Source organism: Fundulus heteroclitus, chromosome 3, assembly GCF_011125445.2.
Source record: "Fundulus heteroclitus isolate FHET01 chromosome 3, MU-UCD_Fhet_4.1, whole genome shotgun sequence".
Lineage (NCBI taxonomy): Eukaryota > Metazoa > Chordata > Actinopteri > Cyprinodontiformes > Fundulidae > Fundulus > Fundulus heteroclitus.
The window spans coordinates 28025555-28044553 of NC_046363.1; the positions used below are offsets into that span (position 1 = coordinate 28025555).

Below are 18999 nucleotides of genomic sequence, written 5' to 3' on the forward strand. Positions count from 1 at the left end.
CTGACTGCTCTTTATGCTCAACTTTGTTTGCGGAGTCTTCAGCATCGCATCAGATTAATGACACCAGAAACCCTTTGTATCAGTGTGTCTCATCATCTGGAGGGGAAATTAAACCCTTCCCAGCTTTTAAGTCACAAGGATTTGACCTTTACAGCGGCAAACCTCAGTTAAGGTAACTTTTGTGTGCGGTCATCTTGGTCTCATTTACTGGCCTGAGTCACGACCCAGCGTAAATTGCAACCTTTATTACAGACGATGAGATGGTTGCTCTGGAACAGTAGATAATGTTCTTGTGTCAGCTCCCTAAGTCAGGCAGTCCCACAGACTCATCATATAACGTCAAAGACGAGTGAGTCCTGCATCGCCACCTTGTGGTATGCTTGTTTTTTTATTTATTTTTTTTTTTTTCTGGTGTGGGAGCCGAAGAGCGTGCCAAGCCCCAGGGGCCCTGCAGTGGGAAACAAAGACCAAACGGAAACTGCAAGTCTTTTAGACCAGAATTCAGCATTGTATTAAAAACAAGTCATTTGAAAATACACAGGGAAGCCAAGAAAAAGAGTAAAGTGAAGCCCAATGCTTTTTTTTTTATGTTCTCTCCCTGTTTTAAAACAAATCCCACAAAGACTAAACCAAGACAGGATAACTGATTTGTTCAAAAAATATTAAAACAGGAGTAAATGACAATGGCATCGAGATTAGATGAAGAACAACTGCTGGACAAATAAATGCACAAAACAATTCAGGTTTCTTCTTTTCACTGCTGATATGTGCTCCTTCAAAGCCGCGTCCTCTGATTTGCGGGGAGCTCGTCCTGATCCAGTCCCCACAGAAAGGTGCGGAGACGCGTCACTTCCTTTTGGAGCTCTGGGCTTGGGATTGGCTGGGAAAGGTCGAGGCGTGGGGTCTCGTTGGGCAGAATGAGAGGAGGATGGTCCAGAAAGCTCTCAAAGATATCTAAAAGATGATAAAATGAATTAGAAAAAAAAATACTTGCCATACTGTCTTGCAAAAGTTGCCATTTTTGACTTTTCCACATTTTGTCACGTCGGAACCACAAAGCTTAGTGTCTTTATTGCACAAGTTACTTTTAGTGACTTTTTGTTTTTACTAATTAGAACCCATTTTTACTCAGATAAACCTAAATACAATACAGTGCAAACAATTGTCTTCTGAAGAAAACAGAGTAAGTTGAGCCTGTGATCATAAGAGTATGGCATAACTGCAAACTTACTAAGACACGTCTGTCCATCTAAACTAACAGGCTGAGCAAGCAGAGCATTTATCTGTGAAGCAGTCAGGCTCATGTGTTATATGGTAAATTCATAATTTCACTGGAATGTCTTAAATAAATAATTAATTAATTAATTCATTCATGGTAACTCTGGAGGAGCTGCAGAGCGGTTGAAATAATCTGTTGACATGACAACTATTGTTTGTGCACCCCATAAATCTGGGCTTTATTAAAGAGTTGCAAGTAGAAAGCAATTGTAAAATATAAGAATAAAAATATAAGATTTCTTGTTTGCAGTTTGCCAAAAGCCATGAAGGGAACCTTGCTAACAGGTGGAAGAATCTGCTCTGGTCAGACAATAAAAATTACCAAATGTAACTTTTGTTTTTACCTACATTAAAATGCTATGTATGTGATTTGGAAATCTATTGATATATTTCCTTTCCCAACGAGAGTCCTGGGACTTAAATACCCAATATCTTTTCTCTTGTTACCCATTTAAAAGGAATTCTAAGTAATTTGTGAGCTTTCCATTTACAGTGCTCTGAAAGGCGGCATATAATTTATTTAAATAAGTCTAATGACGTATGGGAAAATGGTGAAGGAAACTGCACCTCCCGTCCAATGGGTGGCGCTGATACCAAACCAAAGGAAAAACAAGGCCAACAACGCCTGACCGAGAAGCCCATCTCTCACCATTTGTTCACAATACAAGATGCAGAATGTTCAACTGGCTTATGTCCTCTGCCATTGGTCCATTCTCGATTACAAGAAGTATGCTTAAATGGGAATCTTATATAAAAGTAGAAAACAACAACATCACACAGGTCTTAAATATGGTGAGTGAGCGTGAGTCAGAACACTGCAAAAAAGGATCCACCAATCACCATTGCTCAGCACATTACCCCACCCCTTAGCAATCTTGGGGTAATGTGAAGGTCCTATTGGTGCGTTCCTTTTACCTTGGAGGTTGGGACAAACAAGTTGCAGATTACAGTTTAGTCTTCTCCGCCTTTTTGCGTTCCAGTTTCCCTCGTCGGACAGTAGGGAAAAAACATGGATGCTTGCACTGTTGTTAAAACAATAACAATGACAACGCTGTTCTAGGTGGTATTTTGTCAAATAAACAGAGCTGAAACATCCCGTCTGATGAACACTAAAAGGCAGCACCTGTACGACTGACTAAATGTTACATAAATAATAGAGAGCTGCTACAAACAGTCAATGTATGACGTTTTACTCAATGTTGCTGCAAGTAGCAGCCATCATGAATGTCAAAGTCGGGTACCATCCTGCTGCACTGAGTTTCCGACTCGTAATACTGACATCAGGTGGCCATTACTAGTTAATTGTCTGACCCGGAGGTCGAGAATTTTAACCACCACACTATTAATCCCCAGACCAGGACCTTTTAGACGAAGTGTGAACTCAAGAACTTGAAATTACTTGGATAAAATTATGTCATGGGCTAGCAAAACCCAGAGTAATGACTAAAAGTCCCTGCAACGGAAAAGGGGCTAATGCACGTCAACCTAAAACCTCCTACCTTATGAAATGTGGCAGTGGCAGCTTCATGCTATGGAGATTACTTTTCAGAAGCCAGTGAAAGTTAGGCTGTGTTTACACAACAGGCAAATCAGACCCAATTCCAATATTTTCACATAAAAAAATCCACACAGACTTCTCTACAGCAGTACCAGTCATGGCCCAACAAATATCATCGTTAATAGCTGGGCTGTTTTTCTTACCATACACCATTCTTCATATTGCTATGATGTGGTCTTAAAATCGATGGCTCCCATTGCTCAACTGTCACGCACCCTGCCTTCTGTGTTGTTTTATAGGTTGGCTGACTGTTTTCCTCCTCCTGCTCTGCTCCACTCAGCCGATCAGGGGAGCAGCTTCACCTGTCGTGGTTCTGATTGCCTGCAGGTGTTTCCACCTGGGACTGGCCTTTGAATACCTGCCTCTCCCAAACAGTATCTGCCAGATTGTCTTTTTGTCATGTGTGAGATTCATTCCAGTGCGTGTGTGCACCACCTCCCTGACCCTCTGCTCGCCCTGCACTCACTGGATACCACATTGGCTCTTGTTTCTGGGTATGACCCGGACTGCTTTCTGATTTTGATTTCAGTCTCGCCCGCTGATCTGTTCTGCTGGTCTTATCTGCCTGCCACCATTCTTTTGTTACTTTTTCTTTGCCGTCGCTCCCCTGACGTTATTGCGGGCCGTTCACACAGCGAGCGTCAAGCCAGAAATACAGTAGTACAATGGCGCTATCTAGAGATGATTTCACTTAACTCTTCTGCAGGGTTGGTCCTTATTGGACTTGTCTCAGTAGTAATAATTGGTTGATTCATACAACTCAGGTTGACTGCAGACCGCTATTATCAACTTGTCTTCCATGTTAAATTAAAACAGCTTCGTCTCAGCAACGTCCAGTTCCTGATTGGTTGTCGCGGCGTGACACAAAAATTCAGATTTTTCAACTCCAACAACTGTCGCTTTGCATCCATCCCAGGTGTCATGTTGTCCTGGCTTCACTTTAATCACCAAAATTGTGTGTTTTGCGTCACTAGAATTGCCTCTGTGGCCTTGCTTTGCATCACATCGCTCCCGTGTTGCACCTGTGCATAGGGATATCATGCAAATCTGTTGCTCGGCCTGACAAATTCGCGTTCAGTGTGAATGCACATTTAGTGTAAGGACGGATGGAGATACAGGACAATCCTGGAAGAAAAACGGTTCGCCTTTCACCCAGACAACAACCCGAAAAATACAACCCATCCTATGGCGGCCGGGGTTAGACTAAATCATGATCATGTATTAGAATGGCCTAAACAAAGTCAAGGCCAACGTCAAATTGAGAATCTGTAACACAACCTGAAAACTGATCAAATGAAAAAAAAGACTGTGGATGTAATGTGACAAAATGTCTAAAAGTACAAAGGCTGTGAATACTTTCACAAGGCGCTGTCAGTTTAAACTTATATTCATTTTTTTTAATCTTTTTGTACCTCCGCTCAGATCTGTCCCGGGTGGAGGAGCCCAGGACCCTGGTGGAGCTCTGGCTGGTCCCAGCTTGTAATGGGTGAGAAGGTGATGCAGCTGGGCAGGACTTAGCAGTTCATGTTCTTCTTTTAGACTGGTCCAAGAAGACTGGAAGATGAGACATTAAAAAGCCAGTGTTATGCTTGATTAAAGGGTAATAGTTTTATTTAGAGGTCTGTGAGGAGACACGTACAGTACATGCTTCAGTGCTAAAAGTGGTGCAGCACTTGTCTCAAGTCAGACACTTGCTGGGGCAAATACAAACATGCCTCATTGTGAGTTAAAGGAGGAACCACCTGGACTACAAACAGGGCTGTTCAGGCTCTTAGAAACAGTCAACTTAGATGGAGTGAATATACGCCTGTGATGTTGGCTTTTGATTAGTCAATCTACCGACTCATTCATGCAAATCAGAACAACATTTTAAACAAGTTAATTTTTTTTCAGTGTTGAAAGATACAGATTTTAAACAGCTGGCACCGTTTCCACTTACTGCACAGGTAGGGAAAGTAATGAGTGAGGTAATGAGTGAATGAGTTTCACTTGGCTGTTACACCAGTTTTCTTGCTCATCGTAATTTAGCAGGAACAACCGTTTCAGACGTAGTTTTGTGCAGCTGCTGTTCTGAATGCCGTAATGCAATGAAGTCACTGACCCGAAGGTCTTTTCCTGTTTAGTGTTCTGTTTGGTATATAGGAGAACTTGCTTGGTCATCTAAAACTGGGCTCAGGGTGAGCAAGGGAACTGATGAAGACGTAGGAATTGATAGAAACAAGCAAAATACAAACCAGAAGATCATTTTACCTGGATGAGTCGTGTTTTGGGAACGCACAGAAAGTTGACCGTGACAGAGAGTTTCTTCATAAACTCCGAGGCTATGTCTCCTAACCCAGCACCCTGCAGCCAATCCAGAACCAGGTCCAGGTTTGTCCGGATCTGGACCGCTCTGGACCACGAAAACAACCCATCTGGAAAAACAAAAAAAGAGGAAGTTGATGCAAAAGACAAACTGCAAAACATTATATAGCTGTTATTTCTCACGACAAACCCGACACATAATTCCCCCAGTGCCGTCTCACCTCTCTCCAGCAACGTATTTAGCAAGGAAGTGTTGGTGAAGAAGAAGAGGTAACCAAAGGTTTGGGATGTGAGCGGCGGAGATAGACACGCTTCTCGAGACAGCATCAAGGAGCAGCGATACACTTCCACCAGTCCGGCAACCTTGGGAGGCAAGACCGACACGTCGTCCACAGCTCCCTCTTCTCCTTTATTCCCATCTCCCTCTGTCCCCCGAGCTCCATCCTTTTCCTTCTCCTTCTCATCGCTAGAAAAAGGGTTGGTGTCCAGGAGGGCTGGTAGAAGGGAGTACAGGGTCTTTCCGAAGAGACAGGATAGGAACTTAAGTTATTTTGTATATAGATTGAAAGAAGTACTTTTGGATTGATGTACTTTATCTTCCCATGAATACTCTGATATTTGGAGCAAAAATTCCAAGTTCTTCTTGCACTGTAGTCAGATCAGTATTTGCTTTACTTTACTTTAAAAGTCTAATTTCCAAAAAAATATGCTAACATTTTAAAACATAGGTGTTAAAATTAAAACCAATAAAACACACAATTAGTGATTTAATAATTTTGTGGAAAATAACGTTAGAAATCTAGGTGTGTCCAACCTTATTTGGGTTATATTTCTCAATGAGGTTCTGTCAACTAGTTATTGGTAGCCCCTATTTTACCTGCAGTAGAGCATGACTTAAATAAGAGATAATATCTGCACTATATTTGTACTCTTTGTTTTTGCTAGAGAGAGCCCTTTAATATTGTCACTGTTCTTTCTTTTTCTTTAAAAAAGCAACATTTGTGTTGCTATATGTAATCGTGCGCAACTACTTTGACTCTGTGACCTGCAGCACCAACCTAAACCCAGGCTAGCACCAACAGACAGCTACATTAAAGGTATACTATGCAACCGGGGTTGATTTTCCAGCGAGGCTCCCCCCAGAGGGCGAAAGTAAAAGTGCACTGTCATAAAGATGCTCAGCTGTTCTGGTTTCTCCGTCAAGCCAGGCGCGGTTGTTTTGAGCTTAGCAGACAGGCGAACGCAATGAAAAGTGGAAAAAACGGCAGTACAAACAATGACTAACACAGTGAAAGTATGAACATCAGGCTTCCCGCAGTGCTATTTTGGCGAAGCGGCCGCCTCGCCAAAATAGCGCTGCCGCCTCACCAACATTCAAAAAAATAAATAAAATAATATTAATAATAAAACTCGATATGCTTGCATGTTTATTTGACGTTAACATGCGGTTCTTTGTTGTTGCTTTCGCACGTGCATATAGTGAATGGCAGGGCAAAAACACATGGAGTTCTCGCCGTAAAGCAAGACAGACTCTTGCGGTCTTGCACGAGACTTCTGAGTCTGTGTGTGCGGGCCGAGAGCTCTTGCAATTGCAAGTGCGGTATTTCCCCCACAGACCACCAGGGCGGCCGAGAAAACCTTTGTTCGACCTGAAATGACTCATTTAATCATCCAAAACGGTATGGAACACATTAATTAACTGAAAAATGTTGCATAGTATGCCTTTAAGTTGTTTTTTTTCGCAAAGGAAAACATGATATGAATTACTCTGATTATATAAAGGAACGAATCTTGGTTAGAGAAACTGAACAGGTTCAACTGCAATATACACTCAGGAGCCACTTTACTAGCTGCATTTGCTAGTACCAGGATAGACCCTTTAAAACTGCCTCAATTCTTTGTGGCAGAGATCCAACGAGCTGTCGTAATCATTCCTTGGGGAATTTGCCCTATACTGTCACCACGCAGTTGCTGCAGATTTGTCAGGTGCACATCTCTGACCCAAATCACCTGCTCGACCACATCCTAAAAGCGTTTTATTGGATCGTACACTTTAGTCTTATAGAAATGGACAGGGTCCCAAAGTGTGGCAACAAAATATCCCCCACAACATTACGCTACCACTGCCAACCTGAAGAGCAGATAACAAGAAAAAATGGATCTGTGCCTCCATGTCGTTAGCACCTAATTCTGATCTCAACATCTGAATGTCATATCTAAAGAAGACATACGTGTGAGAAGTAAAAAGTTTAAGTCTTGTGATGTCTAAATGTAGTTGAAACGTTCTTAGGGTTGATCAATTAGGCAAACCGAACACAAGAGTTTGTTTGGTGAGGTAAAAAGGGTAACTTTCTCAGCATAATTTCTGGGCTAAATAAGGACAAGGACTGACCGAATTGCAGTTGGCATAAAACAAATATCCATTGTGTCTTCGGTGACACTGTTTCCTTGTGGAGTTTCGATAAAAAAGAGAGAGGCAGGGAGATTTTGCGCTGATAAAGATTATGTAAGCCTCCCTGCTGTTTTTTTAATTTACCTTGGTGAGGTGGTAGACACACTGCTGGAAGGTGTGCATGATGACATCATCCAGCTGTGCCAGTGCCTCTGAACAGGTGTCCATGTCAGCTGTCAGGACCGGATCCCCGGGGGCTTTCCAAGAAACAATCAGCAAGAGCAATTAGAGACTCAGCAGCAGAAGCTTTCATTTCTGTACCTGCTAAAGCCCTGTGCGAATCTAAAACTGTCACCCCCCCCTCAGGTAATGTCTCAGATCCCCGTTACCTTCAAATTCCCACTCTTTCTCCATCGTTTCAACTTTGACCTGGAAGAAGTTAAGGAGCTCCGTGGCATTTGACATCCAGAACATGAGGGGTCGTAAATCAGATGACAGCTGCTGGACGTTGGGCGTGTTTATCTCCCCTTCTTGGTCTGGTGAACTGCACAAAACATTTAGGTAACTCCAAAGTTATGTTATTGTGTACATGCTCTGGGGGGGGGATTAAAAATAGAACGAGCTATTTTTTACCAAGCTAAATCTGAGACACTGCCCGACTGTTTTAAGAGGCCTTCATCACAGCACAAAAATGTCCCAAAGACACAACAGCACCGGCACAATCACGTATTATGAATCACACAGCAGGAGATCTCTAAACAGAGGAAACATTGCTGAAATGTTCTTACTTCTGCGTGGGATGCTTATCCCCGAATTCCTTAATGTTATCCTGCAGAGAGAGAGAGAGAGAGAGAGAGAGAGAGAGTTGGAGAGGCATCTTAGTGTGTGGCGTGGGGATGGCGGGGTTACAGAGTCTAGCCTTGCAGCCAGGACAATTACAGCACATTTTCCAGAAGCAGGGGAAGTGACATCAGCTCATCCTCGCTCCTACTCGCGACCCGGCAGGCCACAACACAGGACATTTGTCTGTCTGCTGGTTTCTCTGTCTGACTGAATGTGGTCATCTCACTCTCCTTACCTGAGGCTTTTCCTGCCAACTTTGTTTGAGCGCTGTCTGGGTCATGGTGTCATGAGATACTAGCCTCAAAAAGTTAATTTGTTTCCACACTGAGACATTCCTAAACATTTCAGAAGTATTATGAACTTTTTCTGAACTATCTTTTTTTTCCCTCCACATTAAAGCAGGTATTTTACTCTGTGTCGACTGATCCCGTCTGCATAAAGTTTGGCGCAAACGTGCTACACCACCAGAAGAGGAAATGTTAAAAAAAAGTTATCTTACACTTTGGAAAAACCTAAACTACATTTTAAGAAACCCCAAATTATAGTTATGAAATTAAAGAAAAACATCACACATAGACAGTGTCTTATTTAAGTATTGACACTCCTTGAAGTTTTTTATTTGGCCAGGTTACAAACGTTATTGTATTTCAATGGGATTTTATGCGACAGACCAACACAATGTAGCAAAAGCAGAAAGGGCTGAAGCTCACTGGTCAGTTTTTTAGCTTTATCTTCCAAACTTAATGGAAACTGATGTTTCAACACCATCTGTGTCTTTTTCAGATTCACAAGAAGCACGTCATTGGGAAGTAAGGGAAAAGAAATGGTGCACGTGATTAAAGTTTTTACAAATAGCTTGTAGGCTATTCTAAAAATGAACATATTTTGATATAAACCATTTTATTGAAGCTCTGAATGTATGTTTGATGGTTTTTGTTGCGCCGGAAGGTGAATTGCCACCCGAGTCTCAACTCTCAACTCTCTCTAACTGGTTTCCTTGCAGCATTGTCCTATATTTCCTCTTCATCACCATTGACGTTTCCATTAACTTCCTCACATCATGATGTTGCCACCACTACAAATGTCTGTAGGAATGGTGAGTTCAGGGGTATGAGGATTGTTAGTTTTCCTCCCAAAAATGCTGATGGCAAAGCAAACATTGCTCTTCAGTTTAGGAGGATGTCCATCTCTTGGTAAGTTTATAACTGTGCCAGACGTTTTCCATTTTTGGACAAATTTTGAGATATTATTTTATCACTTAACCCTGCTTTAACTTATCGATTTTGTTGCAGAAAACTAATTACACATTCATGGCCTATATTTACTTATTGTAAGATTTTTTTTTCAGGATGCAGCACTTCAAACATATTTGAAAACCATCTATATTTTCCTTCCACTTCATAATTATGTGCTACATTGTGTTGGCCTACCATATGAAATACCAATAAAACACACTTAAGTTAGTTTGTAGCTGTTAAACAACATAAGCAGACGTTTCAGGAGTACCAATACTTTTGCAATGCACTGTGGTTATGAGAGTGAAATAGTAGCTCGATTAAAATACACGGCTGGAGCTCTTGTAGTTTCAACTCCAATGCTTGTTTTACACAGCAGTCTGTTGTTTTTGCTCTTTTTGCTTACCCACACAATTTCTTTAATTAGATTGGCTGATTTGAGTAATATCTGCGGCGTCAGAGCGGGGTCCAGGTGTTTGGAGGCGTGATCTATCATGATCGATAGCAGATAGGCAGGAGCTAAAGGTCCACCGCCAGAGTCTGGAGAGGAGTTTTTGGAAATTATCTCCTGAGAAAAAAGAGAGGGAGAAAATATATTTATTTTACTGCTCCAATGATTACAGCTCCCTATGTCTTTATTATCCCACCGATAAAGATATGGACAACAGCTAAAAATAAATGGCTATTATGGAGACCGGAACAAATGGAGACCCGAACAATGACCTTTAGGGATTTTTGGTCTTCCGTAGCATCCAGCTCACAATGTGCTGCGGTAAGATAAACCTAGGATCTTATTTTTACAGCTCTGTTTGTTTTAATCAACTTAACTATTGCTCTGATTATAAAAATGAGCAAGTTAGGGCAAGTACCTGTTTCCTGACATTTCCCCCCACCCCTCTTTTCACTCATTCACCACTGCAGATAGTCCCCCGAACCCCCCAACCCTGCAAAAATAAGTGGTTACAGATGATGGATGGCTGGACGAGCCCCTGTTATTGAAAAAAATAAGAAACTAGATGGTTTCTGCACAGTTTTTAGTGCTGTTGCCTTGCAGTAAGAAGGTCCTAGTACCTCAGGTTCAACCAGGAGCCTTTCTGCATGGAGTTTGCATTTTTCTCTCTGGGTACTCCAGCTTCAGCCCACAGTCAAAAAACATTGCTGTTAGGTTAATTGGTCTCTCTAAATTGCCTTTTAAAAAAAATCCAGTAATGCCTAATTAGCGCCAATAGGGGGCAACAAGGTGGTCATTAACTGCCTCAAAATTCAAAAGAAGAACATTCTGAGACTAGCTCAAAAGGTGCTAGGCTAAAGGTTTCAATGTTTCTTTTTCCCAGAATAGTTGTTGCAGTTTATATTTTATTTTTTTGGGAAGGGGGGGGGGGGGGGGCACATTTAATTTTGTCCTCTCAGTCAAATAATTACTTGCTATTACCAATTATAGCACAGAGCGAGGACACATTGACACTGATGTGAAAAATAAAACCACAAAAATACATTTCACATAATGTAAAAGTGGGCATGTGGAAATGTTGCCTCTACATTTTTTTAAGGATCTCTGGATATTCAACCTATCTAGATAAAATTAGGGGCAGGATATTTTAGTTTTGCTAAAGCTCTGTGTTACTGCGGACAGAACCTCAAACATTATGGAAACCTTTCCATTTTGATGAGAGGCTAAGAGAAATGCGCCTCTTTTTCAGGGTACATTTATACACCAGGGAAACATTACCAGGTAGAAGTTCCTCAGCACATGTCCACATGTGATCAACTTAAAAAGTTACTTAAAAACCAAAAATCCTTCAGTTACAGTTATTTTTTATCAGATTTGATACCTTTGCCAATAATCGTGAAGCTACTGAAATTATTAAGAACAATTATTTTTTAAAAAAAGATTTCCCCCGGTTAGATTTTTCAAGTTTTTTCAGTGTGAGATAACACTTCTACGGAGCCCTCTAGGGGACACGGGGAATTTTTTTTTTTTTGCGTTACCTCACAATACTTTTGTTTTCCCTTGCAAAGGTTTTTGCGTTCCCTCACAAAGTGCATGTTTCCGAACAGTTCATGCCTGCCGAGATAAATTTGAAATGTCCTATGGTCCTGAATGCACCATAGCTTTCTGACGCTCGCGAATGCGTCACACTGGTCTGTGAACGCTGTGCTGTGTAGATGCACGTTTGATTTTCCGCTTAAGAGAAAGTCGGCCCTCACGGTTTATTGTGTGTGAATGACCAGAGACAACAACTAATAAATCAGCCATACCTCGGATAAAATCTTTGGATTTAATGTTGTTCATAACACCCGTAATTTTGTAAATTAATCTACCAAATAACCACAGTTTTTGTCCCACAATAGGTATATTAAAACGTTTTGGTATCATTATTTTAAGAACATGTAACTGCGTTGGTCAAATTTTAATCCGTTTTCCTCGTCGATATTCAGTCGTACAGAGCGAGGCGCGCTCCCGCGACAGGGTATGCATATCTTTTCGGAAACATGCACTTTGCGAGGGAACGCAAAAGTTTTTGCGAGGTAACGCAAAAATAAAAAAATTCCCATGTCCCCTAGAGGGCTCCGTACTTCTGCAATGCAATAAACCATACACTTGTGCTAAGTCTGTTTACACATCTTTATCAGGGGCTGTAGTGAGACGGGATGTTGCCTGAACATCTCACCTGTAACAAGGTATCTGCGTGACGGGAGTGAAATTTTAGAACTGCGTCAGCGGATCCCAGGTACTGTCTCAGGGCCTCCTGCCTGTCCACCAGCCCAGAAGGACAGCAGGGGGTGGAGGTGTCAGCCTGCCATGGCAGCGTCAACGCCAGCGGTGGTGCAGGAGTCACACGGGGGTCTCGGTAGAGAAAAAGGAAGTGGTCCCCCAGACCGATCACATCTCCAGGCTTCAGGACCGTCTCCCTGTACACGGCCACTCCGTTGTGAGTGACTGCGCCTCCTCTGAAGGGTCGCATTAGAGCTGGGTTGGAGGAAAATAAACATTTGGATTGGATTTCATTAATTTGATTTGACTATGATTGTATTTTAAAAGGCTTTAACACTGATGTGCTCGGGCAGTTTGGGTACCCTGTCCTTTGGCCGTCTCTGGGACAGCAGCGTCCCTCCTGACCAGCAAGTGTCTGACCAAAATGTCAGGAGCAGAAAGGAACGTGTCCACCTTCAGGGGTCTCTTCCCTTTCCTCTCTCTCTCTCTGTCCTTCTCCCTCTCCTTCACAGTAGGTTTTCTCCCGAACACGTGCGTGTGCCCCGCCATGATGTACAAAACAAAATCCTACACAAAACACACACACACACACACAGCGGAGGACCAGGGAGGTCTGTTATCTTCAAAGTGCGATAGTTTACATCAGACGTTAAGTTACACAGAAGGCGGTTGATAAAGAGTGAAGTGTGTCACAGGTTGTCACAATAGACACCTGTGTGAGATCATTGTGTGGGGCGGAGTGCACAGAGGGGCTTTTTGTGCGAAGCGTGGGTATGTTGTGGAGGCTTTGTGCTGGATTCTAAGCAGGAGAAGACTGTAAAGGGATGGAAACCCCGATGGTATGTGGCGATTACAGACATGCAGGTATGATGTCATGTACTGAGTGTGTGCACACGTGTTCCTCTGCACAGCTTCGCTGCCCCTCATTTACATATTCACACGTCAGACCACCCAGCTATACACTGCATTGCAAAATTATTACCACACCCTGAATATTTTTCCACTTATTTTTATGTTATAGCGATAACGTCAGTGTACTTTATTATGATTTAATGGTATAGACCAACAGAATGGGGCAGGGAAACAATAGAAGGCTTTCAAAAGTTGTGACAAATACAAATCTGGAAAGTGTGGCCTTCATTTATGTTCACCTCTTTTTCTTTTTTAAATCAAATACCACTTTATAAAGTCTTTTACAAATAATTCCCCTCAACCTAACTGGTAAACAGAGTCTATCAGTTTAATCTCAAAACAAGTGGACCTAAAGACCTCAGGATTATTTTAGTGCACTAACAGCATCGTGAAGACCGAAGGATACAGCAAGCAGGTCAGAGAGAAAGTTGTGAAGAGGATTAAAAGCTAAAAGCCTTGTGTGGTACATAGGGTTTTAAAATTATGTCTAACTTTATGAGTTTCTCACAGTGTGCTGTTCAATCCAATAAGAAGCAACTGCAAACCAAACACAAGGCATGGTCATCCACCTAAGCTGTGAGGCCGGGTATGGAGGGCATTAATCAGAGAAGGAGTCAAGGTTCCATGGTTACACTGGAGGAGCTGCAGAGATTCACAGCTCAGTTAAGTATCTACTATTAGATGTGTACTTAATAAATATGTCCTTTTTATATAAGAATGGGAAAAGAAACATTGTTGACAAAGAATTTCAGAGGAAATGCTGTTTGCTAAGTCTTCCACCTAGCTTGTGGCAAACTTCAAAGATGTGGCAGAAGAGTTAGATGAAACCAAAATGTTACTATTGGCCTACGTGTGTGGCGACAGCCTAACACTGCACGTCACCCTGAACACACCATATCCATGAGGACAGCATCATGCTGCGGGGATGCCTCTCTTAAGCAGAGACCCAGAAGCTGGTTTGAGCTGATGGGAAGATGGGTCGAGCTAAACGCAGAGCGATCCCGGGAAAAAAAACTATTGAAAGTGGCAAAAGGTTCAGTTTGCTAGAAGCCTTGTGTAGGGCATAGCGCACATGTTGAAGAAAGGACTCTAGTGAGGTGAGACCAACATTTTAAACTTTTAGGTGTAGTTGCAAAAACTGTGTGGAGGAAATAGCTAACTCTACATCTTACCCTTTGCACACCACATGGTTCATAAGCCATGGTGGTGGCAGCATCATGCTGTGGGGATTCAAACTTTATTCAGCAGCTACAGGAAGCTTTTCATAACTGAACTGTAAATAGAGCGTAAAAATCAAGACTCAACCCCACACTAGAATATGAGCTAAGCCTTGAAAATTGCTGCCCACAGATGCTCTCCTATCCAATCTGACTGAGCTGGAGCTGTTTTGTAAATGAAAATAGGCAAAAATGCGTCTTGATGTGCACAGCTGGTAGAGACATTACCCAAAAGACTTGAAGCTGTAACTGCACAACAAGGTAGTTTAGCAAAGAGTTGAACCAGAGAGGCTGAACACTAATGTACTCCACACTTCTACCGTTTTTATTAAAAAAAAACATTTTAAAATGTGTATCCCTTTCCTCGCACTTCACAACTTTGCAGTGCTTTTTTTTGGTCTATCACATAAAGTAAATTGACAAAATGTTAAAAGGTTCAGCAGGAATGGATACTTTTGCATATGGATATGTTGTAGGTGTTAATGTGCGTGAAACTGCAGTCTTGCCCAGTGTTTCAGTGTATGATATCATCTGTCAGCATGTCTTGCCTTGCTCTGATCATAACCCTGCAGCAAAAGGAAGTACGGCCGGTCTGTGGGTGGAAGGATGAGGCTCTGTGACATCACTTCCAGGTCGCAGCTGGAGTAATCCTTCTCATCATCTGCCGGCTGATTTGTCCATCCAACCTTTGCTTCGGCTCTCGACGCTCTTACCTGGGGAAATAGTTGACGACACGATAGTAAGTTACCCCAGATATGATAGAGATAGAGAGAATAATATTAAAACCCAGTTTCTGAGAAGAGAAATAATGCAATATTGGGAAATTACAAATTTATGCAGAATTAAACTGCTTTTCTGCAAGGTTTGTTGAAATGGTCTGTAGTTTTTTTTTTTTTTTCCCCCGGTAAATCCTGTGTTGTTCTGTTATCCAACATCTCATCCTGTTTTTCTCACTGTATCTATGTTTTGGTTCTAGTTATGTTTTGTCTAATGTTGTTTTGTAAATCTTAGAATCAGCGCTCTTAGAGCACCAAGTGAGCTCATCCCGTCCCGACTGCATTGTCTTCATTACCTCTGCAGGCTGTGGGCTGATCATGCTCACAATGTTCTTCCTGTCCTGCGTTCCTGCGCTGTTGTTGGGCCGGCTTCCTGTACCGCGGGTCTCGTTGCCGACGTGGTTGCCCTGTCGCCGGCGCAAACTCAGGTTCATGTCGCTAATGCTCCGGCGGAGCTCGGTGTTCCTCCCGCGGTGACCGCGCTCGGCCTCCTCCAGCCCACCGCCAGACGACATCCTGCTCCGCCGCCAGGGCACACCTGTTGTCCAGAGAATCGCATCACTTATCGGTTTCACCACAGTGTCCTGCGTTAGGAGGCAAAGCTTTGCTTTACGTGCCGACACCAACCTTGGCGGCTCTCCCCCTCCCTCTCTCGGTCCTTCTCCCTTTCTCTTTCCTCTCTTTCATAGTCTTCCTTCCTATAGATTTCAAAGCGTCGCTCGAATCCGTCCTTAGGCCGCCACATGTCCACCAACATCAAGGGACATTCCCATGGGGCGACACCTCTCCGGCACTCGGTCTCCCACTTGATTCCTCCATCTGGCTGCTGGACAGGCTTTCCGATGACATCACACAACTGGAAGTCTTCAGGGCTGTGCTTCTGGACAACTAGAAGGTCAAACAAGAAGAGGATAGAATAGAGGGCAATCGTCTCAGTGAAACTGTTGGTAAAGCTTATATCGACTTGGAAAAGGGAGCTTGAGCTTTTTCACATTACGTCAGATTTAAAATGACAAAACTCAAGGGGGGTTTATGTGATAGACCAACACAAAGTAGTGCATGCTTTTTAGGTGGAAGGAAACTGCTACATTGTTTTCATAGGCTTTTATAGTTCAGCCTGACAGAATTAAATAATATCCAGATTAAAAGGGTTTTAAAATAACATCTCAAGTTTTGAGCTTCTCACAGTGTTCTGTTCTCTCCAGTAAGGAACAGCTGCAAACCTAGCAAGGCATGGCAATCCTCCTAAAATGTGAGGCTGGGTATGGAGGGCATTAATCAGAGAAGGAGTCAGGGTTCCATGGTTACACTGGAGGAGCTGCAGAGATTCACAGCACAGTTAAGGGAATCTGTAAACAAAACTCCACGTTTGGCCTACGTGTGTGGCGGCAGCCTAACACTGCACGTCAACCTGAACACACCGTATCCATGGGGACAGCATCATGCTGCGGGGATGCCTCTCTTCAACAGAGACCCAGAAGCTGGTTTGAGCTGAGAGGAAGATGGGTTGAGCTAAATGCAGAGCGATCCTGGAAAAAAAACCACTGGAGGTGGCAAAATGCTTGAAACTTTCAATAGGATGATGACTCAAAACATACAGCAAAAGCAGTTTGTTCATGAATGTTCTCTAACAAAACTCTGCGGCCTTCAAAAAAACTGATGTTTGATGATTTAATACACAGTAATTCTGTGACTTCTTAAGGAAATTGGTTGCACTGGATTTTATCGAGGGGTACTAAAGACTAAAGAGAGCTGGCTCAAAATGCTCACCAAATCTTGCAGCTCTTGATTCGTAAAAGGTTTTAAAAAACATCTCTACTACATTGGGTCTTCTAAATAAAACCTAATTACAATATGTTGAAGGCTGTGATTATGAAATGGCAAAATAGAAAAAAAAAAAGAGGGTAGGAATGTTTTTGCAAGGAACTGTATGTGAAATGATCACCGACTCTTAACAGAGGTCCAAGTGAGAGATGTCATACCTGCATCCTCTGTCTCCTCCCTTTCTCTTTCAGTGTATCGAGTGATGACCTGAGCAATGAGCTGCCTGGCCGTGGAGTGAACGTTGGCCAGCAGGGAGCGATAGTTGGCTCCGCTGGCGAAAGCATCCCCATAGATTTTGATCAGGCCCGGGGCCGAGGAGGAGGCGACGGGCAAGAAGTGGTGGGCTGATGGGGCGGCGGATTTAGCCCAGATCTCCCTCTCCCTCTCCCCCACGGCCCGGTCCCGGTCGCTGTTGGAGCGCCCCCGCAGGAAGAGCTGAGAGATACGCTTTGTCCGAGACTGGGGGCCTGCAGGCCGGGGCCTGAGGAAGGCCGGGGAAGGAGACGGGGATGGAGAAGGGGAAGCCAGGGAGGGGGTGGAGTTGGAAAGGGAAGAGGACGGAGCAGACGGGGCCTCGTGCAGAGAGGCTGCGTCAGAGCTGGTAGTCGACCTGGAGACAGAGGAGAGCAAAGGAGGGAGGAAGAGACGAGTCAGCTGTGAATTATAACCGAACAAAAAAAAACAAGCAGTACTAAAATAAAACAGGGGAAGCAAACAGGGCTGACAGGATATAATGACAATGGAAGTAAGATAAGATGGCATCAACACACAGACCGGGCCTTCAGCAACTCTTATCAGGCACTGGATCCTACCCAGATGATAACTGGCCGAGATGTCCTGTAAAACGAACACAATGCGGAAACTGAAGATAACAAAAAGCTCAAACTGACTTGACAGAGATGGCGCTGGGCCAACGGCGTCCGAGTTTGGCAAAATGTTTCCTGGGAGAATTGATCCACAATCCGACCGGGAAATGAAGCTTTCTGAAGCGAGGACTGCCAGACCCCTCCATCTGACCCGGAGAGAGAAAAAAGGAAGCACATGTCTTACAGGAAGACAAACATTTTTACTATACCTTTTTTCTGTCTTCAATAAATCTAGGCTGCATGTATGTCATTTATACCAGGACAGAAAACAATATAACAATGGAATGATGTCATCATCAAAAACAACATAAACAGGATCCCTACAGCAGGTTGTCAACATATGGTGTAAACTAAACGAAATTATCCCCGCTTCCCTCCACCCCATGAAAAAAAAAAAAAAAAGCCCCTGAACATAGTGTGTGTGCTTCCCATTCTCAAACAGGAAGCGTGTTTTGCAGGACTCGGGTCCAGCTGTCGCGGAGACCGGGAAAATCCCACTCCAAAGGTCACTGCCCCTCTGTTTCTTGGGAAACCTCAGCGATTAAATCCTAATTGTAGGTAAAACACAAAACAGCAAGCACCTGCTTCCCTTTTCTCTACAATCAAAATTTGGGGTTGAAGATAATCATTAGGCCTGTGTTGAAAAACCGTAAAAAATCTCTGACTCCTCACATCCTGACAGAATCCACACCTCGAATCTGTTCTTTTTTTTCATTCCGCAGGCGAAAAACACGGCTGATTACGCACTAAAGGAGGCTGACGAAGCTCAAAAGCAATAAAACGGTTTAGTTTAGAACAAACTTACCCACTTTTACTTTGCTACGGTGAAATATGATTATCCTTAGCCGCCCCAAAGATAAATTAGGGTCTCAAAGAAGTCCAATAATGGTGCGCATTTCCTTCTCCTCTCCGCGAGAATCCATTTTCAAAACGCCTCGGCCCGTCACACTTACTGCAGTACGAATGTGTTTCTATCCCAAATAGTCCTATAAATACTTTTAGCGAGTTTTTCTTTCGAAGTGGAAAAGACCTACTGTCTCCCTCTTTCTGGTTCTCAGCCGCTCTGGGTCTATAGATA

General features: G+C 43.1%; 1 protein-coding gene across 2 annotated transcripts; it reads right to left on the reverse strand.

Moving 5' to 3' along the window:
* Nucleotides 1-485: 485 nt before the first annotated feature.
* Nucleotides 486-18999, reverse strand: rasip1 (Ras interacting protein 1). Of its 2 annotated transcripts, none has more exons than XM_021322898.2 (16): nucleotides 18731-18999; nucleotides 17946-18067; nucleotides 17214-17665; nucleotides 15859-16119; nucleotides 15528-15769; nucleotides 15004-15168; nucleotides 12689-12893; nucleotides 12283-12581; nucleotides 10017-10178; nucleotides 8321-8361; nucleotides 7922-8076; nucleotides 7677-7789; nucleotides 5362-5656; nucleotides 5087-5250; nucleotides 4249-4390; nucleotides 486-954 (listed from the first exon to the last, which is right to left on the reverse strand). In XM_021322898.2, exons 2-16 carry the CDS (start codon nucleotides 18065-18067, stop codon nucleotides 776-778), a joined length of 2997 nt encoding a protein of 998 aa, XP_021178573.2. In that variant the 5' UTR covers nucleotides 18731-18999; the 3' UTR covers nucleotides 486-775. The 2 variants fall into 2 exon arrangements, with proteins under 2 accessions (XP_021178573.2, XP_012730582.2); XM_012875128.3 differs by having other exon boundaries at nucleotides 18727-18999.